Raw genomic sequence first — 21,280 nt, 5'->3', positions numbered from 1 at the left:
ACTGGCCTACAAACCAGCTGGGGGGGCAAGGCAGACTGTGTCGTGGTTGCAGGGACCTCCGCTGGTGACTGGGTTTCTGGCCTTCCTGGAGCAACACTGTCCAGTCACTCTGGAGACTTTCTACCCTACACTATGGTGGTTTTTTTTTTTTTTTTAAGATTTTATTTATTAATTTGACAGAGAGAAATCACAAGTAGACGGAGAGGCAGCCAGAGAGAGAGAGAGCGAAGCAGGCTCTCTGCTGAGCAGAGAGCCCGATGCGGGACTCGATCCCAGGACTCTGAGATCATGACCTGAGCCGAAGGCAGCGGCTTAACCCACTGAGCCACCCAGGTGCCCCAACACTATGGTGTTTTGAGGGGCAGCTACAAACCATCTTCCGAGTCCTACTGCAGTCCCAGCCTCCAGTCCCTTACTGGAGGTAAGAAGGGACAGAGGGGTAAACAAGAGGCTGCAGCTACAGAGGAATCCCCTGCCGGCCTTCGTGAACCTGAAGGCAATCTTTGCCCCATCTACCCCGGGGTGCGGGGACAACAATCAGAGCGGTTATATGGAAGGGCTATTTAATTGCTCAACCATGAGGTAATATTTAATCTTATATATCCCATTACAGCTTGTTATTTATTTTTTTAAGCTATTACTTACTTATTTGAGAGAGAGCGCATTATGAAAAGAGAGACAGAAAGAGAGAAGACGAGCAGGGTGGCAGGGCAGACGGAGCAGCGGACTCCCCGCTGAGCAGGGAGCCTGACGTTGGGCTTGATCCCATGACCCTGGGATCATGACCTGAGCCAAAGGCAGATACTTAACTGACTGAGCCACCGGGCGCCGCACACTTTGTTAGGACACTAATGTCTTGCATAATGTATACCCTGAAATGATGCTGATGGGAAGGTTTGGGAGTTGTTTATTGGGGAAGAGAGGTAAACCTTCCGAAGTATATGGAGATCCTAGATCCTAATAGTTTCTTTGTGTGCCATTTTCTTTAAAACCACAGTGAAGTCCTCCAAACCCCAGATAGAGGCCAGGTCCTGATAGACTGAGCTGGCCTGCGCGGCAGCAGTCAGCACCCTGATACTACCCAGCCCGTTGTGTTATTACTTCCCAGCATCACAGGCAGTAGCCAGGACTCCTCTATCTCCCACTAGCCAAGCTCTGAGGGATGGTTACAGGTAAGGATGGGTCAAGTCCAGAGGAAGTGGGTGGTGGCTGAGAACTTGTAATAGGGAAGGCAGTAAAGACCCTGACATCTCTGGGGGGGAGGCACTATATTATATGAAGGGCACCTTCTGACTGGGGTCTTTCTGAAGGCTACCAGAAGGAGAGGCTCTAGCTGAGATGTACCTGTGTGTGCCACAGAGCTGTTGTATTTAGTAACTGGGGCTGCCGCGGGGAAGAACTGCTGGTGAGTGCCCGCCTCGCTCCTTCCAGCCCTTCTCCCTTCACAGATCCTTGGGCCTGGGGTTCTACCTACCTTCCTCCTTCCATGTCCCTGCCACCCTTCTGCCTGCTGGCCAGGCCTCCCTCCCTACCCAATGCCTCAGACCCACAGGGTCTTTCCTGCCAGCAACACAAGGTCTGGAGATAGTCGTGAACCACATAAAGCACCGCTACTCCCGAGCTCCACTCCTGGCTGTGGGCAGCTCTCTCGGAGGGTAAAGGTTGTCTGGACTTGCCCCAGAGGCCCAGTCTTCGTTTCCTCCTCCGTGCTCTCTTCCTCTCTCCTGCGCCCCTGCTAATATCCTTCAGGATATTAGTGCTGAACCACCGAGCCCGAACAGGGCAGGCTTCAGGGCTGGTGGTGGCACTAACTCTGTCTGCATGCTGGGATTCCTCTGAGACCACACGCTCCCTGGAGACTCCACTCAACTCACTGCTCTTCCAACAGTGCCTCACTGCTGAGCTCTGCCACACTGTGAACCGGCAGGGTCTTGGGAAGTGGGAAGAGGCAGCAGACAGGGTGGGGTGGCAGACAGACCAGGTTCTCCCAGGTCTCTGGTCAGGTCAGGTCTCTGAGTTTGCTCACTCATGAGACAGACAGGGTCAGATCCAGCAGAGGCAAACCTCTATGAACTCTTTTGCAGAAACAGAAAGGTGATGGAAAAGGCGGTGAACGTAGACTTCGTGCTACAGGTATAGTCTCTCAACCAGCACCCCTCACCCAAAGTTGTTCGGTATTTTCTTATTCCCTAGCCTCATCCTGGCCTACCCCACCCCCCACCCCACCCCCTACCACAGGCAGGCCAGCACAATCCGCCAGTTTGATGAATGCTACACCACTGTGGCCTTTGGCTATCAAGACTGTGTTAACCTACGACCAAGCAGCTAGCCCAAGAACCAAGGTAGATGCCATCCAGACCTTGTGCTCTGCCTCAACAGAGCTGACGACCCCTTCTCCACCATCTGCGGTGAGCACCTTGAATCTGGATGCTTTAGAGGCCCTAGGGAAAAATGGGCCATGAGGTCCAAGCAGAAAGAGCCTGGACTCTCAGGAAAGGCCCAGGTTCCTGACCTCCTTTCCAATCCCTCCCCAAGCCCTTCCCATACAGGCTGTCCAACGCTCTCCCACGTCGCACTGCTACATGACCCGCCTCTTACATCAGTATGCCAGAGCCGTCTTCCAGCACCCATCGGACCTGCTCAACCTCGGGGACCTCTTACCTTCCAACAGAGGCAAGAGCTGACAGAAGTACCACCAGGGTCTTAATTCCGTCTTCGCTTATTTATTAAATACCAACTTTTCCTGAAAAATGGGTAGAGGTTCATTTTCCCTTTCCTCAAGATTAGGGTAGACCATCCAGGAACTTACTGTATACGTAGCCGAGCTGGCTTGGAGCTACCAGCTGGACCCAGAGACGACAGCCTGGGTCTTCCCTTTGCTCCTTCCTTCCCTCACTACAAGTCCCAGGCCAGTGCTTGCCCAAGCAAACACCAGGGGCTCACGTGAAGAGCAGCTGATGGACAGCAGTACCTCTGGGGATTTGGGCATCCTCACGTTTCTGGAGAGGACAAGCTCAACTCTGGAGCCTCTGTTAGGCAGACAAAAGGATGCAGGTGGCCTGGCCCGGGCTGCAGATACCACTATCCTGGACGGCTTCACGGATGAAGAATGAAGGGCTCCCAGGACTCAGAGTCATCCAGGGCCACAGACAAACTTTCGCTGGGCGGGGCAGGCAGTGCGCATCGGTCTCCTGAGAAGCAACCCCAACCGTGGATGCAGGTGGGGTGAGCAACGGGGTCCACTCTGGTGTAGAAGACGGCAATGTCCAGGCCCCTGACTCCCCAGGAGCACGAGGGCTAAAGAAAACCTGGAAAGACAGTCTGGAGCAGCACGATGGTCATAACAATAAGCCCGACACATAGCACGAGCAGCAGCCACACAGGAACACTTCCTGCACGAAGGAAAGGAAAGAAGTCAGAAGGCAAAGGGACTTCACAGCCCTAAGAACAGAAGACTTCAAGAAGGGGGCAGATGGCTACAAACAAGCAGCCCGTTCTGCCGGGGACAAGTTTCTGCTACAGCTAGAGGAAGGCTGGTACCGCCCACCCCCCCGGACTCACTCCGCGACGGCAGCAGATGCAGCTGGCAGCGACTGTCCACAGCGACAGAGAACAGGGCAGTTTCATGGAACCCAAGGAGCTCTGGGCCACGACCCTTCTCAGGTAGAAAGGCCACATCCGTCACGACAATGCCATGAGCCTCCCTCACATAGTAGAGGCGCTGGAGACAAAAGAACTAGTGAGGGAAGGCCCAGTTGGAGATATTCCTTCTGGAAAACATGCTCCCTTTCCCCAGATGGCCTTCCCTCTATGGCCTGGGCCAGACTCCTTCCCGAACCCTTAGACTGAAGCAGGCCTAGAAAGCCACTCCTCCCCACCCCCCACCTGCTGAAGAGCGCTCCGGGCTCTACGCCTTACCTGGAGAGAGAAAGCTATGTAAATGGCAACAGAGCCAGTGACTGTGCCCAGGCCTAGGAAGGTACCCGATTCACTGCAACAAACAATAAAGTGGTCACTGTTCTGGAGGCCTGTGCAGCAACACTCACTAACAGCGATCTTCAGAGCCTCAGACCCGACACCTTCCCGAGCTCCCCCACACATCCCGCAACCAGTCAAGCCACCACTGCCTCACACCTGACACTAAGGCAGGAGATGACTTCATGGCCACAGGGCTTGGTCCGAAGGGGCAGGAAGGTGGAGCCATCCCAGGCTGTGAGGTAGCACGGTGGGGGCTGGCGCAGACGCTTGTGGGGTATCTGCACTGTGAAGAGTCGCAGCCTGGTGGGTTGGTCTGGAACCTGCCCAAACCTGGGGGGCCAGGCGAGAGGCCATTCAGCTCCTGGGCTCTGCTCGGCCCTTCTCAGAGGTCTGTGCCCTCCTGTACCCTGGTCAGGCCTGGGGTAAAGCCCACCAAGACGGCAATCCTCCCCAGCTTCCCCCCAGTCTCTTCCCACCCCCCCACATCTAGGCTGTGCCTCTTTTAGCTACCCTCTGGGGTCTCACACCTGCAGGCCTGGTAGCGGTAAGGCGTGTTAGAAAAGGTGGGTCCGTTTTCTTGCCAGTGCAGCTGTGTCACCAGCTGATCCTTCTGCCACACGGAGGCCTTAAGGTCCCAGCCCACAGTTACCAACTAGTCAGGAATCAAGATTCCAAGGATGGACAGTTAGGGGATCCACCTATTGGACAAGCAGCATAATCACCTCCTTTCTCCGCCCTCTCACTTCCTCACCTTGCCATCAGGCCCCAAAGCCAGGTCCTCAATCTCTCCTTCGTGGGCTCTGAACTCCAGAACTTTCTCTAGGCTGGGTACCTGCAGCCAAACCACCAGCATGGTTACCCCCAAGTACCTGACCAGCCGCCATGAGCCCCACCCATCTTCTTTTCTGCCATCCAGTGCAGGCTTCACTCACAAGTTTCCCAGAACCCATGTTTGGTTTCTCACAATTCTGGCCTTGCTGCTACAGACATGGATCCCCTAACCCCCAAAACCACACCTTCCAGATACGAACGTAGCCATCCGTCCCTCCAGTGGCAAGCAGGGTGTTGTCATGGTTGAAGCATACAACTTTCTGAAACGGTTCAGGGCTGAAGTCTGTCTGCACCGCTTGCAAATTCTCTACAGTGAGTTCTATCCCCTCCTGGTGTGTTTCAGCTCCAGACGTCTTCTCTACTGGAGCTGCCCCCTTCCTCTGTCGAGGCCCCTGCTCCTTGGAAGCTGCAACACAGACAGCCTGCCAGATTCTGGGCTTCTATAGTAAGTAGTACTGGTCTCCTCCCTAGTAGTAAACATCTGGCTTCTTGCCGGCTACCATAACCCACACTTCCAGCCCCACTTTTTTTTAGAAACCAACATTAAGTGATCTTTTTTATTTTTTAGGTTTTATTTATTTATTTGACAGACAGAGATCATGAGTAGGCAGAGGGGGTGGGGGGAAGCAGGCTCCCCACCCAGCAGAGAGCCCGATATGGGGTTCGATCCCAGGACTCTGAGATCATGATCTGAGCCAAAGGCAGAGGCCTAACCCACTGAGACACCCAGGTGCCCCCCCCAACATAAGTGACCTTACTCATTTAACCCTTTCCCCAAAGCTAAAGAGGGAGCTTCTCACCTGCCTTTTCTGCTTTGGTTTTGCCCTTCTGCTGATGGGTCTGGAAGCGCAGGAGATGACAGTGGGCATCCTGCCCTGTGGCAAGGATGTTACCAGCCAGCGCCAAGTTCATGGTAGCCCGCGTCTCTGTGTCATGCGAGTGTAACAAAGAGGCACCCAGGCGCCCATTAATCTGCTCTAGCTGTAGAAAGTGCTGTGGAAGAGAGAACCAGGATGAACAAGGCTTAGGGGTGCCCAGAGAGCACCCCAAGGGCAGACTTACATCCTATAGTCTGAAGCCCGACCCCTTTGGTTACTGCACTTTCTACTTTAAAAGGTTTTTTCCAGCCTGCTTGCTTCTCTCCCTATCTTTGTTTCTTTCAAACCACAGGAATCTGTACAGCAAGCAGGGCTGGGATTAATACCTCCAGTTTGCAAAAATAATAGGGTGACTCTCAGAGGAGTGAAGAAACCTAGCCTAAAGGCCAAACGCACCACTCCTGCCACTGCTGGAAAGCAGTGGGAAAAGTCATTGTGGCCTCCCCAGAGAAGACCACGGTAAGACCCCTGGAGCTGCCCTTGAGGTCGAGTTGAAGCTGAAGTTCCTGCTTAAGAGGAGCTGTATATTGGGTTTTACTCTACCTTAGGAGTTCCTGGTGAGTAAGTTCTTAGCTGAAACTCGCGCCCGGGCACGGAAAAGCCCAGCTTCCCACCGAGGAGAGGCAAGGTCTGAAGCCTGAGATGCGGCCATCCCCCAGACCCCCTACCACCATCACCCCTGGCGTGACCCTGCCCCAGTGGCCCTGAGCTCTCACCACGCCATTCTTTATGCCCGTCTTGGCAGCGCCTCCTCCGCCTGCAGCGATGAGGAGCCCGGCGCTGGGGTCGACCTGAAGCGCATACAACGGGAACGGGGCCCGGTACAGCTCCGGCGCCCGACGCCGGCCCATCCTGCTCCCGGCGCGCTTCACTGGAAGTACCGCAGTACCCGGGACATGCCGCGCCCGCTTTCGACCCCCGTCCCGGCCGCTATTTAACTTGGTCCCGTGGCCGTCAGGAGACTTCCCGACTGCTCTCTCACACCCTCCGAGCTGCCAAAACTCTAACCCACAGATTCGCCAAAACAACGCTCAGGGATCCGGATCTCCGCCCCACCCCCCGTCCGAACCCGGTCGGGTTGTCGCGCAGTGCGCACGCGCACCCAGCCCGCGGCTCTCCTTGCGCAGGCGCAAGACCGCCAATACGCGTCAGCATTAGCCGGCCGTTGACCCGACTCCCGCCCCAGGATTCCGTCCACCGTGTGACGTCAGCCTCCACCATGTTTGTGCAGGGCGGGAAGGCAGGCTCGGCGTCCAGGGTCTTGGTTGTTGTTTCCGGAGGAGGGGAGCAAATAAAAGCTAAGAGATTTGGGGAGCCCTGGATGGCTCAGTGGGTAAGCATGTACCTTTGGTTCAGGTCATGATCTCGGGGTCGTAGGATCCAGCCCTAAATCGGGCTTCCCGCTCAGCAGGAAGCCTTCTTCTCCCTCTCCCCTGGCTTGTGCTTCCTCTTTTGCTGTCTCTGTGTTAAATAGATAAAATCTTTTAAAATAATTAAATAAATGAAGTTTTTATTTTAAAAAAATCCTTGGTTAGGGCTGTCCCATTTCACGAGTGATACACAAGCCCAGCCCTTACCTTTTATCCCAGAGTGGAAGTGATTTGTTCCAGGTCACACACCTTGGAAATTCAACATTTGGGAAGATGAATGGTGTCTTTTGCCTTCTGATGAAGGCAGCGTGGACTTTAAAATAAAACTGGCTTTAAATCCTCAATCCACCACTTTCTGGTTTGAAGAAATCGCTCACGTTTGAGAATTGGTCATTCTTGCAGTACTGCAGGCTAGTCCTTCTTTCAAGGGTTTGGGAGGGGCTGCACCCAGCTGACACCCTCAGAGGGAGGCAATTTAGCGCCCAGGCAGGGCAGGTCTCTTTTCTGCCTGGCATTTCCATCTTCCTGAGGGGTCCCCTTGGGTTTCCGATCTTCAACATTAGATTCTTTTTTTTTTTTTTTAAGATTTTATTTGACAGAGAGATCACAAGTAGGCAGAGAGAGAGAGAGAGAGAGAGCAGGCTGCTGAGCAAAGAGCCCGACGAGGAGCTCAATCCCAGGACACTGAGATCATGACCTGAGCCGAAGGCAGCGGCTTAATCCACTCAGCCACCCAGGTGCCCCTCAACATTAGATTCTTAATGTTTCTCTGCAAGTGAATCTTAGGAATGTCTGTCCCTTCAAGGAGACACCTCCTGCTGCTCCCCTGGCTGCCTAAGTAAACAACCTTGTTAACCTAAGGTGCACTCAGAGGAAGGAGCCCAGTGGCTTCATCTTTGGGAATGCCATTATCCGTTCCACCAAATTAAATGTGTGAAGGGCCTCACAGAGCCCTCTGCACATCTCAGGTGCTCAGGCCTTATGGATCCCATGCCCTCCTCAGGTACATGACACCTACTCTCCTAGCCACCCTGTTTCCTTTGACTGTCCCTCTCTTTGCTTAATTGTGGTCTCCAGTAGGTTCAGCAACCCCCTGTGTCTGCTCAGCAGAACACTAAGATTGTGGCAGGATTTTTCCTTTAGTGCCCAGAGTTCTTGGTCACACCGTGTCTTCAGAGAATGAAGAGGTAGGCCAGAGGTAGGCCAGACGAAGAATGGTGGGCAGCAAAGCAAAGTTTATTGACCGATATTATAGAGATCCCGAGGGGACCCAAGAGCGTTGCCGATTTGGCGGTTAAATCTAGGGGTTTTTACGGGCGCTTTGGTGTGGGCTCTTTTAATCTGATTAACCCTCCATGTACCTGTCATCCAATCAAGTTTTTGTCCACACGCTCCTCTACCTATCAGGTAATTGTTCACGTGGGAGAGGGTGGAGGGCTCCTTCCAGGGTGGTATTTCATAGTAGCCTCAGGGATCAAGAGGCGGTGCTGCCATTGCCTTAAGGCATGCTGTCCAGCCACAGGCCACTGGATTGAGCTCTTAGCTTAAATATCCCACTGACTGTTGAACTGCTCCTCCCCACCCCACCATAGGCCTGGGTCATGACACCCAAAGCCATTCCTTTACTTTCTGTCACATACAAGTTGTAAATCCTCCCAGTAGGAAGACTTAAAGCTGGGCCACTTCGTAAAGCCTAGAATAACAGGATGGGGTCTTTTTCCTTTTAAGGGTAGTTTTCTCTTAGGACAGACAGAGAGTAAGGGGGCTCTTACCCCTGCCTGCCTTTCTTCTGATTATCCTCCATCAATGTGGGAAACAAAGGCGAGAGAAAAAATTATATTTCTTTAGAACTTAACAGCCAGCCCATTGACAAGTCCTTGAGACAGGCGGTGACCTTCCTCTAGACACTCAACTGCCTCAGTGTTAATACTTAGCTAGAGGCAAAAGGGAACATTAGCTTAACATTATCTTAACTTCTAGGATCCTTTGGAAATTCCTTTGGAAACTTCTTTCATCTCTACCCCCAAGATACAGGTTAGCAATCATCCCCCAAGCATTTGGCCCACTAATAACATCTGAAGGGGCTCATGACAAACGTATTAGACAGTAAGAAACCACCTTTTCCCAAAAATAGCTAGCCCCTTCAAGGTCCTGGAAACCTTGCTTCCAAAATCCCTTAGAGACTCACACTTTATCTAACCTCCTCCCAACTTGAAAGTATATATAACTCCTCACAACTCTAGTGCAGCTCTTTCTGCCCATGGGTCCCGTCCCCCCACACTTTTTAACAGATTTTATTTATTTATCTGACAGAGAGAATGGGAACACAAGCAGGGGTGTGGGAGAGGGAGAAGCAGGCTTCCCACCAAGAAGGGATCCTGAGCGGGGCATGGACCCCAGGACCCAGGGATAATGACCTGAGCCCAAGGCAGCCGCCTAACTGACTGAGCCACCCAGGCAGCCCTCTGTGCCCATACTTTAATAAAACCAACTTTTGGAACACTCTCTCTCTTAAATAAAATTTTTTTAATCATTTCTTTAAAAAAAACAAACACCTTTTTGCGCCAAAGACGTCTCAAAAATTCTTTCGTGGGCGCCTGGGTGGCTCAGTGGGTTAAAGCCTCTGCCTTCGACTCGGGTCACAATCCCAGGGTCCTGGGATCGAGCCCCACATCGAGCTCCCTGCTCCATGGGGAGCCTGCTTCCTCTCTCTCTCTCTCTGCCTGCCTCTCTACTTGTGACCTCTGTCTGTCAAGTACATAAATGAAATCTATAAAAAAAAAATTATTTCTTGACTGTTCTCTCCAAACCCCGACATTTCCACATCAGACACTAACACACGTTTTCAGGGTCAGGCTTTTATTGACACGCTAGAGGCTGAATGGGGTCTAAGGTGCTCTTCACCCTCTTCAGCCAGGAGAGAGCAGATTCCATAGAGGGCTCCCAGGGTTCAAGGGTGGAGAACACACCTGACCTCCTGCCAGCCAGCCCTTCAGGGTGTCTCGGGGGCTCCCCAACATCTGGGGCCTGGTGGGGACAGCAGGGTTCAGAGGAGATACTCCAGAGAGCCTTCTCGGATCTGGAACTAGGCTGGTGACTTTCGGAGAATGGGTTCTGGAGAGACTGGCCTCTTGGGCGCAGAGGAAGGCGTGGGTTTCGGGCAGACAGTGGCCTGTTTGGGTGCCTGAGGCTGAGGCTCCGAAAAGCATGTAGAGTTTGGTGACTGGAGGCCTGCAGATCTGAGGCTGGCGGTCTGGGAGGCTGTGCCCTGGGCTGGACCTGCCTGCTCCTGAGCCACTGGTGCTTGAGCTGCCGGAGCCAGGGACGCCTGGGTTTGATGTCCATGGGCCTGAGCAGCCTTGCCCTGAGGCCCTGCTGCCTCTGGCCTTCTTTCGGGCAACAGGTGCAAGGCCCTGGCCTGGCCCCGAGGCAGGCGGAGCCCAAAACCAATGCCTATGCGGAGTGGTCCGGATTCCTGGCCTTGTGCACAGGGCAGTAGCTGGGGGAAGGCAAGCAGCCGGGGACCAGTCCTGTACCTGGGGATGGGGCAAGAGGGGCTGCGGGGCTTGAGGCACACCAGGCATATGGGATATTCTACAATGGGGGCCGGGCCAGGTCTGCCCAGCCACATATGCTGCAAAAGCAGTAGCTGCAGGTCGCGAGCAATGCGGCGGTGCCCCAGATGGGCCACCAGGGCCTGGGCCAGGGCTCCTGGGTCCCTGAACTCCGCAGGGTCCTTCTCGCTTGCCACGCATTCCCCCACCAGCCCAGGGGACCTGGTGTCCCTGTACTGATCCCGGGGCCACACCTGCCTGTTTGAGTGGACACCACCAGAAGGTAGGCTGGGGGATAGGGAAGTGACAGTGGAGCTAGGGCAGTCTCCTGGGGGGGAGGGAGGCTGACACTGAGTGTGGGGGAGAGGGGTGTTCTGGGGCTGAGAGGGAGAGGAGGAATGGGTGTGAGCCGGGGAGGGGTACAGCCCAGGGGAGGGAGGGGAAAAGGGTGGGAGGGAGAGAGAGAGGTAATTCTGATGAAAGAAGCTGGGGGAACTTGGGGGAGAGGAAGAGTGAGGGTGTAGGATAAAGTCTGAATTTGAGTCAGAAGAGTAGAAACGGGAGCCAGGAGAGTGGGACTGTGGGGTGCCCGGGGAGCAAGGGGAGTAGGAGAGGGGGGGGCTTCGCTGGGGAGGCAGAGGCTGGGGGTGGCTGGATGGGGAGTCCTCAAGTTGGGAGGGGCCCAGAGGGGGGCGCCCAGGGTCCTCTGCGTTCTGGAGCAGCACCTGGTCGTTATTTTGAGGCTCCATTGCCTTGAGTTCAGAAAGGATGCGGGGTGGGGCCCAGGGGAGGGGGGAGGGGCTGCTGGTGGTGGTGGTGCCTCAAGACCGGAGAGGAGAGACCTGGCAGAGTCAGGGCCAGTGTCTCTGAGGCCAGAGCTGGCTGAGAAATCAGGGCCTTCTGTGTGCAAGTGTGGGTGGCTCCAGCCTGGCGCTGGTGCAGCTGTCGGTGGCAAGACAAGGAGACACCCCGCCCCGCAGCACTAGGCTCTCTAAGTGTATGGGCCAGAGCTTGGGTCTAAACTTGGCCTCTCACTTGGCCGTCAGCCATTGGTGAGGGATGTGTAGGGATGGAGAACCAGAGCAGCCTCTTGTTAGCTGAGGATCCGCAGCCGTAATCTGGGTGCGCTGGAGATGAAGACACAGCCCATCGGGCCTGTAGAGAAAGAAACAGAATCTAAGATATTGGGAGAATCAGTCCACTTCTGGCTCTGAAAAAAATGATTTACCAAGACCCTAAATCCACGTCACCTTTGGGGTCAGAAGAGCTGGCAAAATGCTCCGGGGAAGGCGAGAGGTGAGGAGGAAAGGGATGGGGGTGGGAGGTCAATTGGCGTCAGAGGAGGGGGCTGGAGGATGGCCACGGAGATAGGACTAGAAGTTGGGGTGTTCTGGTGCTGCGAGCTCTTACCAGAGAGGGTTCCTCTGGGCTGGGTTTCACAAGGCACTTCAGCAATGAGGAACCTGGGAGAGAGAGGAAGCGTCACAAAATGGTGGCTACACACCCTCTGTCTACAGCATCTGTCACCCTAAGCTCACTTTGACCCAGATTTCTGTCTGAACCTTGCCCTCGGTGGTCCTTCGGCCAGGAGGAGGTCTTCCGTTACCGATTTTTGCTCCCCTCAATCTGAGTCAGGGACTCGGCCAGCATCCTCATTTCCTGCCCCTCCGGTCTCCCTGACTCCTTGTCACCCCTGATGCTGATGTCCTCTGCCTCTGCCGGGCCCTCAGCACGCCCAGCAGCAGAATCAGGAGCAGCAGCAGCAGCCCTGGGGCTGGCTGGTGGGACCTTCTGGGAGACTGAACTTTGTGTAAGGGGCGGCGTTGCCGCCCCCCTTGGGAACTATGAGCCCCGTTCCCTGGGGGCAGCTCTCCCTGGCACTGAGTGCCGATGTCATAAAGGTCAGGTGCTGACATAATACACTCTCCGCCTCAAGCTCTAGGACCTTCTTTCAGAGATCACCCAAAGGCTGGCCCTTGACAAAACTAAAGAGACCTAATTCCTTGGGGGCACTCAGCCTCCCCATCAGGACCTAACCTTCCCCTCCTCCCTGCCCGTATAGTTCACAGTTCCCAGCGCCTCCTACATCCGGGGTTCTCACCAACCACACGGCCTCTCTCAGCTGGCCTTTGTCTGCAAGGTCTTGTTTCCTTTTGCTCTCTGAGCAGTGGCTCACGTTCTATACCATTTCCACACTTGGGCTACAGTTCTAGGTTTTAATAATTATTTTCTCAACAGCTTTAGGGAGTATAATTCACATACCATACCATCCACCCATTTAAAGTGTCAATTCACTGTTTTCCAGTTTACTCACAGGTTAAGGGCAACTATTATTTATATCTAAGCATGCTCTTCTTTATGATGGCGTCTATATCTAGAGAGAGAAATGATAGAGCTATATCCTATTGGTGTCTTTCCGAAAAAGTATTCGTTTCATTTAAGTTGTCTATTCTTAGTGACATATGGTTGTGTATACTTATGAATAGTGATCGATAAATAGACAGACAGAGATTGATTACAAGAAATTGGATCCTGGGGCGCCTGGGTGGCTCAGTGGGTTAAGCCTCTGCTTTCACCTCGGATTATGATCTCAGGGTCCTGGGATTGAGCCCCGCATCGGGCTCTCTGCTCAGCTGGGCTTCTCCCTCCCCCTCTGCCTGCTCTCTGCCTACTTGTGATCTCTCTCTCTGTGTCAAATAAATAAAATCCTTAAACAAAATTTTTTAAAAATTAAATTAAAAAACAAAGGAATTGGATCCTGTGTGTATGGAGGGTGACCAGTCCGAAGGTCTGCAGTTAGCACACTAGATACTTAGAGAGCTAACGGCATCATTCCAGCCCAAATCCAAAGGCCTGAGAATGAATAGAGCCAATGGTGTCCATTCCAGTGCAAATCTGAGTCCAAAGGCAAGAGAAAACCAATGCCCCAGCTTGAAGATAATCAGGCAACGAGAGTGAAGTCTCCCTTACTCTGCCTTTTTGGTTCTACTCAGGCCTTCCGTGACTAGATGAGGCTTGCCCACGTTAGGGAGGCAAGTTGCTTCACTCAGTTTACCAATTCAGATATTAACCTCATCCAGAAACACCCTCACAGACACACCCAAAATAATGTTTAACTCAATATATGCCCCCCGAGGCCCAGTCAAGTTAACACTTAAAATTAACCATTACAATATGTGACTGAAAGATGAGATGCCCTTCCAAGGAGCTAAGATTCCTATATTAAAGGAGACGGTGCCCATTATCGATATTTCTAACTGTCAGGGCGCCTGGGTGGCTCAGTCAGTTAAGTGTCTGCCTTTGGCTCAGGTCGTGACCTCAGGGTCCTGGGATTGAGCCCCACATTGGGCTCTCTGCTCAATGGGAGTCTGCTTGCCCCTCTGCCTCTCCTCCCATTACCTCCTTGTGCTCTCTCTCTCAAATAAATGAATTCTTAAAAATATATATTTCTTATTGTCTTTTTTTTTTTCTTCAGGTGCCCCGGAGGTTTTTTCGCTCCAGGGCAAGTTGTAATAAATTTAGGAATGAGTAAGAGTCATGGCTTGTATAAAGTGAGAGAAGGATACTTACGAAAATGTAGGGGGTAGGAAAGGAAAACCAGGCAAAATCTCTGGCACATCAGCTTTAGGGAGGAGGAAATAGGTAAGTTGAGATCCAGCCATAGGGACTGAGGGGTTTCATGGGACATGAGACTTTTAGTACTAAAACCAAGACAGGGGGTGCCTGGGTGGCTCAGTGGGTTAAAACCTCTGCCTTCGGCTCAGGTCGTGATCTCAGAGTCCTGGGATCGAGCCCCGCATCGGGCTCTCTGCTTAGTGGGGAGCCTGCTTCCTCCTCTCTCTCTCTCTGCCTGCCTCTCTGCCTACTTGTGATCTCTTGTCTGTCAAATAAACAAATAAAATCTTTTTTTAAAAAAGAATAAATAATTGGGTGCAAATAAAATGCAGAACAAAAATAAAAAAGAGAAAGTATTTAAAGACATAATGAATTAAAAATAAGAAAAGAGGGATCCCATAGCAGTAGTGAAACTTCTAGGGCACTTCTGTAATACTCGAGGGACTAGGAGAGTTGTGAGTGACTCTTCTAGAAGGGTAGGAAGAAGGCTGCTTTTGCTCCCTCCCACTCGTCTCACGGCCTGGCAGAAGCATCTTGAGCAGAAGGATCTTTTTCAAAGGGACTCTCTTCGGTATCCAAGAGTCGTTGTTCCAAGTGTAAATAATAGCACCTGTGAGATGGGGCTCAAGTTCTGAGGGGAAGGCGATCCTCCTCTACAGCCACTTCCTCTCTATACCTTCCTGGGAGCCAATCCCACCCAAACGAGACTGTGTCTGGATTTCCGCACAACCTGCGAAAGAGGAGGCTGATGGCACTGTGCTGAAACAAATCCCAGGAAGAGGAGAACCCGTTATCAGCACTAGAGGCCAAGGGAGAACTCATGAGGCCCAGCTTCTATGAGTTAGGCTAGTTCCCGGGACTGTGCCTGTGTTCAGCCCGAGAACTAGAGGTCCCAGACCAACTTCAAAAACCAATACATGATAGAGAAACTGGACTTTCACCCATGTGCTGCCCGCGTGCTCCATGAAGCCCACTCAGACGAGTGTGCTGGGACCCACACTGCTTTATCCATGGCCTGGCCGCTGGAGATGAAGCATACAGCATCGACAAAGTTCTAGAAAGTTCTAGAAAGTCACAGAGCCACCCACACACCTGCGTCTAGGTAGTACCGTGCCACAGAGATAGCCAGGCACGGCGTGGACCTGACCCATGGAGACAAGCTTCGCCATGCAGAACCCCACTGCCCTGAAGATCAGCTTGAAGATGACAGAGTGCTAGAAATGGCCTCTGCGCCTTCTGGCCTGGGAAGCGTCCCCTGACCTTGTACATCAGTCTCACTCTTTCTTGGTTCACCTCTTGGGGCTTTGTGGACACTGTTTTTCACTGTGTAAGTTTTCCTTTGTAGACCACATCCCTGCTGTGGACGCAACACCGAGGTGATAGCCTGAGAGTCCCCGATTTATCTGACCATGACCTTGGGGTCCGTCTGAGGACTAAACCTTCAGGTGGAGGAGCTCCCCGAGTGTGGCCCAGTCACCTAACTCTGAAAAGGCACTTGGTAAAAGAGATCCCTTTCCACAGGGCTGTGAGTGTGGCTTTAATACTTTCTTCCTTCCTACTCTGTGTCCTGCCAAGGCTCAGAAAAGCTGGAGTCAGATCTCCCTCTTTCTCTGATAGGTAAGTGCCTCTGGAAGGAAAGTGATGATGCCCATTTATCATCTGGCAAGGGTTTCCTTGGATTCCCCCTTGAAGTCCGACTTTGGCTCTGACCTGATTAAGTTTCAGATGGAAGCTTCTGGGAGAGGTCTGCCTTAGCAACAACCTAATGAACTCTGAGATAGAATATTGAACTGAAAGCCTGGGAATACCCACCATTCATTCCATGGGCCACCCTTCATCTCACAGATGGTCAGAATGCAAGAAACTCTGGACTGACCCATCAGCTCCCTAGAGTTTTCTGTGGGTGACCCTTTGAACCTGGTCTGAGGATCTTGGGATGGGAGCCCCAGTTGACTTTTAGCTCATCACTGAAAGGTTGGCATCTAATACCATCAGGGTAGCTATATACACTTATATGGGAGGACAAAAGACAGTCCTGTTATGTCTGAAAAACACATTTTTGCTCTACCCTTCAAAATGCCATTCTTCTGTCCTAAGGTCCTGATGGGCAGTTCTCTCAAGATTAGAATGATGTCTGCCCCCAAACAGGCTGTGATTCCCGTAAACATGTTTCTCCTCCTTCTCCTCCTTCTTCTTCTTTTGAGAGAGAGAGAGAGAGAGAGAGAGAGCACATGAGCAGGGGCGGGGATTGGGCGGAGAAAGAGAGAGAGAGAAGGAGAAGCCCAGCTTGGGGTTTGATTGCATGACTCTGAAATCATGACCTGAGCCAAAATCAAGAGTTGGACACTAGGGGCGCCTGGGTGGCTCAGTGGATTAAAGCCTCTGCCTTCGGCTTAGGTCATGATCCCGGGGTCCTGGGATCTAGCGGGCATGGAGCTTTCTGCTCAGCGGGGAGCCTACTTCCCCCTCTCTTTCTCTGTCTGCCTCTCTGCCTGCTTGTGATCTCTGTCTGTCAAATAAGTAAATAAAATCTTAAAAAAAAAGAGTCAGAAGTTAACTGACTGAGCCACTCAGGTGCCCCCAAATCAGTCTTCATCTTGCCAGTCCAGCCACAGAACTGCTGGCCTATTAAAGTTACTGGAACTTTGGGCTTTTACCAGAGATCCAAGGCCGTACCCCTTTTGTGGGCCAAGTGTTGTTCCTGGGCAAACCGCCTGGCCATTCTCAGAGTTCTACACTGTTTTTCTCAAGGCTGAGAAATGCCTAGGTTTTTGAAAGAAAATTTCTGCTGGATAGGACTTTTGCTTTTTCTCATTTCTTTGGAGACGTACTACTTTTTTAAAAAAAGATTTTATTTATTAAAGAGATCACAGCTGGGTAGAGAGGCAGGCAGAGAGAGAGGAAGAAGCAGGCTCCCCGCTGAGCAGAGAGCCCATGCAGGGCTCGATCCCAAGACCCTGAAATCATGACCTGAGCCAAAGGCAGAGGCTTAACCCACTGAGCCACCCGGCATCCCTGGAAACTTCTTTCTTTTTTTTTTTTAAGACTTTTTTTTATTTTAAAGATCATATTTATTTATTTGTCAGAGAGAGAGAGCGTGCAATCACAAGCAGGCAAAGGCAGGCAGAGTGGCAGGCAGAGGCAGAGAAAGAAGCAGGCTTCCCACTGAGCAAGGAGCCCGATGTGGGACTCGATCCTAGGACCCTGGGATCATGTCCTGAGCCTAAGGCAGCGACTTAACTGACTGAGCCACCCAGGCATCCCTGGAAACATATTTCTTTCTTTCTTTCTTTCTTTCTTTCTTTTTTTAAATGACAATAAATGTTTATTTTTAAAATTTTTTAAAAGATTTTTATTTATTTTGACAGGCAGAGGTCACAAGTAGAAAGAGAGGCAGGCAGAGAGAGAGAGGGAGAAGCAGGCTCCTACTGAGCAGAGACCCGACATGGGGCTCAATCCCAAAACCCTGGGATCACGACCTAAGCCTAAGACAGAGGCCTTAACCCACTGAGCCACCCAGTTGCTCCTGGAAACATATTTCTAAGAGCATTTTGTACACTAAAGTATTGGAATTCCTGAATGAAATTGCTTAATTCATGGAAAATATAAAATACTAAGTATTGATAAGAAGAAACAAGGCATTCCAATACATCAATAAGAAGCCAAAGAAATTGAGGTGAAATTTCTTCCCTTTCTTTAACATTTCTTCCCCTCTTCACCAAAGGAAAACTAGACCTGGGGGCTTTATAATTAAGTCTCACCATACTTCAAAAAAGGGTTGATTTCTATCTTATGTAAAAAGTTCTTTCAGAAAGTAGAAGAGTGAGAACTCCCCCGCTCATTTTATGAGGTTAGTGAGACCTTGATCCCCAAACCAAACAATGACACTTAGAGGGAAGAAAATTAGAGGGCGCCTGGGTGGCTCAGTGGGTTAAGCCCCCGCCTTTGGCTCAGGTCATGATTTCAGGGTCCTCTCTGCTCAACAGGCAGCCTGCTTCCCCTCTCTCTCTCTGCCTGCCTCTCTGCCTACTTGTGATCTCTTTCTCTGTGTCAAATAAACAAATAAAATTTTTTAAAAAGAAAAGAAAATTAGAATCTCATTTCACTTTTGAGATGGTTACAAAATCCTAAACAAAATATTAACTATACGAATCAGAGAGTGTATTTTAAATGTTAATCACAAGCAATGACACTTATCATCAGAAAATACAACAAAATAATTTAACATACTAATGCACTGAGGGAGAAAAATCATGATTGTATTTCAGTTGATGCAGAGAAAGCGTTTGATAAAGTTCTACACCCACTTACAATTTGAAAAAATACCAAAAACCTCTTAGCAAACAAGGACTAGATGGATACATCCTTAACTCGGTAAAGCTTATATATCAAAAACCTAAAACAAATATTATGCTTAATGGTGAAATTCTAGATACATTCTACATAGGGTTAGAGGAAAAAAGGTGCCTGTTATCACTACTTCTGATTAACAGAGTAACAAAAACACAAGTCAACACCCTAAGGAAAGAAGAAGAAACAAATACAAAGATTGAAAAGGAAGAAATAAAATGGTGATTTCTTTTATCTACTTAGAAAAATCAATGGTAGCAACAGTTTTAAGACTAATAAGAAAGTTTGGGGTGCCTGGGTGGCTCAGTGGGTTAAAGCCTCTGCCTTCAGATCAGGTCATGATCCCAGGGTCCTGGGATGGAGCCCGCATCTGGCTCTCTGCTTGGTGGGGAGCCTGCTTCCATTCCTCTCTCTCTGCCTGCTTCTCTGCCTACTTATGATCCCTGTCTGTCAAATAAATAAATAAAATCTTTAAAAAAAAAAAAGAAAGAAAGAAAGTTCAGCAAGTTTACTGGATTTAAGACAAATTAAAAATTTGCTAGCATTTCTGTATAGAAGCCATCATCAACTAGAACACAGAATGAGTAAGAGCATTATAAAAACTATGAATTATTTAGTTCAACAAAACTGTGAATCATTTCACAGATGCAAGAATACACAGACATTCATGGGATAAACTATACAATTAATAAAGGATATAAAAGATGTTTAAAATAAAATGAGACATTTCATGTTCTTGAAATATTTGACTCAAAACTATAAAGATGACAACTCTCCCCAAATCAATCCATGCATTCAATAAAACCCTAATCAAAATTCCAATTGAATTTTTTAAGAACCTAGCGAATTTTCTCTAAAATCTAAATGAAAAAGTAAGTGTCCAGAAATAACTAAGTGAACCTTGAAAAATAAGAGTAAAGAGGGGGAGTGTTATCTTACCAAATAAAAAGACATGTTACAAAGTCATAGCCATAAAAGCAGTGTGTTACTCACTCAAACACAGACAAAAAGGTCATGGGCTGCCTGGGTGGCTTAGTCGTTAAGTGTCTGCCTTTGGCTCAGATTCTCATCCCAGGGTACTGGGATCAAGCCCTGCATTGGGCTCCCTGCTCAGTGGGAAGCCTGTTTCTTCCCACTCCCCCTACTTGTGTTCCCTTTTCCATAGTCTCTCTCTCTCTGTCAAATAAAACCTAAAAAAAAAAAAAAAAAAAAGTAAGAAAGAAAAGATTAGCAGGACAGAATAGAGAACTCAGACATTGATCTACATGTAAAGATGGGAACTTATTATATGATAACATGGAGGCTGCAACTGAGCGGGGAGAGAGAATGGACTGTTCAGCAGATGAAGATGGGAAAGCAGTCTCCCTATATGGAGAAAAATGAAATGCATTCTCCCACCAAGCACCACACACAAAGGATGCCTGAGCTTGTCAGTTATCTGATAAAGGCAAATTCGAACAGCTCTTTATAGCTATCCAACCATAAAACCGTAAAACTGGGAATCTGGTTAATACCCGGTGATGTCGGGCATGTGGGGCTTCAGAGCCCCATGCAGGCTCTTGGACGGATGGCTCTCTGGCAATACTCAGTCAATTAACTCAGGGGGAATCCTGGTCTCAATAAGAGTACAGGGACCTCCTCCCAAAGATACTGACTGGCAGGGTCTGAGTGCCACTTGCGGAGCTGTGGGAGGCCCAGGGATGGGCAGAGCTGTGGGCGCAGGAGTCCCTGCTGGGCTTCCAGTGACCCCAGGCTCCTTCAGGACTTGCTGCCCAGGCCAAGAGGGTGAAGGGTGGGCCATCCCAGCAGGTGATGACCCCACAAGGAAGAGGCATCGTTGCAGCCTCTGCAGCAGCTGCCACAGCCAAGACTGCAGGGGGCCCCAACCCAATATCCTGCTGGCCACGGGAGTCCTCCCCTACCTATGGGCCAAGGGACACCCCCTCCAGGCATGGTGGGCTCGCCCCCTGTCCCAGTGCCTCCCATGGGTCTCCCATTGGGGATCCCCTTAGAGGAGCAACTCCAACGGGATTGCCCCCTCCATAGATGCAGGCACCTCCCCTCATCCCTGAAGTGAAGCCCCCCCCCCACCGGGGAATGTGCCCACCAAGGCCCTAGACCCATGTGGGCCCTTATCAGCTCCCTGCCTGTTTCCTGAAAGGATGTACAGAGTCCTTCTACTTTCTTGTGGCCTGTGAAACTACTTTATCATAAACTCTTCAGAATATTATGAAACAAACAAACAAAAAAACCCCACAGGATCGAACAGAAGTGGTAACAGTGAAGCTTATCACATCATACCTACCGCGTCGCTGACACTGTACTATACACGCATAATGTAAAACACGTTATCCTTTTCATGAATTTAACATTTATTCATACAACGATGCACAGGGTTGAATAACACATGTTGCATGAGTTCTCTACTGCTCCTTACCCAATTACCCCGAAACTTAAACAACAGTAAACATTCATTACCTCCCATGGCTTCTGTGGATCTGAAAGTTCGGGGGTAAGAGCAGCTTAGCTGGGTGACTCTGGCTCGAGGACACTCATGGATCCCACTCAAAGTGTTGACCCGGGTGGCACTCATCTGAAGGCTGAACGGGGCGGGGCAGGGAGTGGGGTCCTTTCGGAGCCGGTGCACTCACACAGCCGCAGGTTCCCCTCCTCACCACCTGGGCCTCTCCTCAGGGCGACAGGA

General features: G+C 50.8%; 3 protein-coding genes and 1 pseudogene across 7 annotated transcripts; 2 read left to right on the top strand and 2 right to left on the bottom strand.

Annotated features, from left to right (window-relative positions):
* Positions 1-344: 344 nt before the first annotated feature.
* On the top strand, positions 345-2,684 carry ABHD1 (abhydrolase domain containing 1; the record flags this gene model as incomplete). Its single annotated transcript, XM_045073903.1, is given in 12 exon segments — positions 345-421; positions 998-1,144; positions 1,146-1,172; positions 1,360-1,405; positions 1,545-1,576; positions 1,578-1,655; positions 1,750-1,923; positions 2,085-2,133; positions 2,243-2,308; positions 2,310-2,358; positions 2,361-2,408; positions 2,536-2,684. Coding segments are annotated over 12 exon segments (942 nt in total), but the record flags the coding sequence as incomplete, so codon positions are not given.
* A 23-nt stretch (positions 2,685-2,707) lies between these two features.
* PREB (prolactin regulatory element binding) lies at positions 2,708-6,783 on the bottom strand. Of its 2 annotated transcripts, XM_004765399.3 has the most exons (9): positions 6,404-6,783; positions 5,610-5,802; positions 4,995-5,215; positions 4,730-4,810; positions 4,506-4,630; positions 4,135-4,308; positions 3,919-3,991; positions 3,562-3,721; positions 2,708-3,392 (listed from the first exon to the last, which is right to left on the bottom strand). In XM_004765399.3, exons 1-9 carry the CDS (start codon positions 6,536-6,538, stop codon positions 3,298-3,300), a joined length of 1,257 nt encoding a protein of 418 aa, XP_004765456.1. In that variant the 5' UTR covers positions 6,539-6,783; the 3' UTR covers positions 2,708-3,297. The 2 variants fall into 2 exon arrangements, with proteins under 2 accessions (XP_004765456.1, XP_044929821.1); XM_045073886.1 differs by lacking the exon at positions 3,562-3,721.
* Positions 6,784-9,899: 3,116 nt separating this feature from the next.
* On the bottom strand, positions 9,900-21,280 carry PRR30 (proline rich 30). Of its 4 annotated transcripts, none has more exons than XM_004765402.3 (3): positions 21,055-21,280; positions 12,022-12,074; positions 9,900-11,766 (listed from the first exon to the last, which is right to left on the bottom strand). In XM_004765402.3, the coding sequence occupies exon 3, from the start codon at positions 11,358-11,360 to the stop codon at positions 10,143-10,145; it is 1,218 nt and encodes a 405-aa protein (XP_004765459.1). In that variant the 5' UTR covers positions 11,361-11,766; positions 12,022-12,074; positions 21,055-21,280; the 3' UTR covers positions 9,900-10,142. The 4 variants fall into 4 exon arrangements, with proteins under 4 accessions (XP_004765459.1, XP_012918392.1, XP_004765457.1 ...); XM_013062938.2 differs by lacking the exon at positions 21,055-21,280 and adding an exon at positions 12,150-12,508; XM_004765400.3 differs by lacking the exon at positions 21,055-21,280 and adding an exon at positions 12,174-12,508.
* LOC101685651 lies at positions 20,097-20,694 on the top strand (annotated as a pseudogene).

This window comes from Mustela putorius, unplaced genomic scaffold, assembly GCF_011764305.1.
Source record: "Mustela putorius furo isolate JIRA1106 unplaced genomic scaffold, ASM1176430v1.1 tig00537293_pilon_pilon_pilon, whole genome shotgun sequence".
Taxonomy (NCBI): Eukaryota; Metazoa; Chordata; class Mammalia; order Carnivora; family Mustelidae; genus Mustela; species Mustela putorius.
The sequence above is the reverse complement of the archived record's forward strand: the minus strand, read 5'-3'. Positions and strand labels throughout refer to the sequence as shown.

Bases quoted from the DNA above. Each gene is read 5' to 3' on its own strand.
- PRR30 (XM_004765402.3), bottom strand. From the start codon at position 11,360: ATGGAGCCTCAAAATAACGACCAGGTGCTGCTCCAGAACGCAGAGGAC.
- PREB (XM_004765399.3), bottom strand. From the start codon at position 6,538: ATGGGCCGGCGTCGGGCGCCGGAGCTGTACCGGGCCCCGTTCCCGTTG. The intron at 4,811-4,994 runs GTGTGGTTTTGG...GTTTGGCTGCAG, and splicing joins GCTACGTTCGTATCTGGAAG to GTACCCAGCCTAGAGAAAGT. The intron at 3,722-3,918 runs GTAAGGCGTAGA...TTTTGTCTCCAG, and splicing joins ACATAGCTTTCTCTCTCCAG to CGCCTCTACTATGTGAGGGA.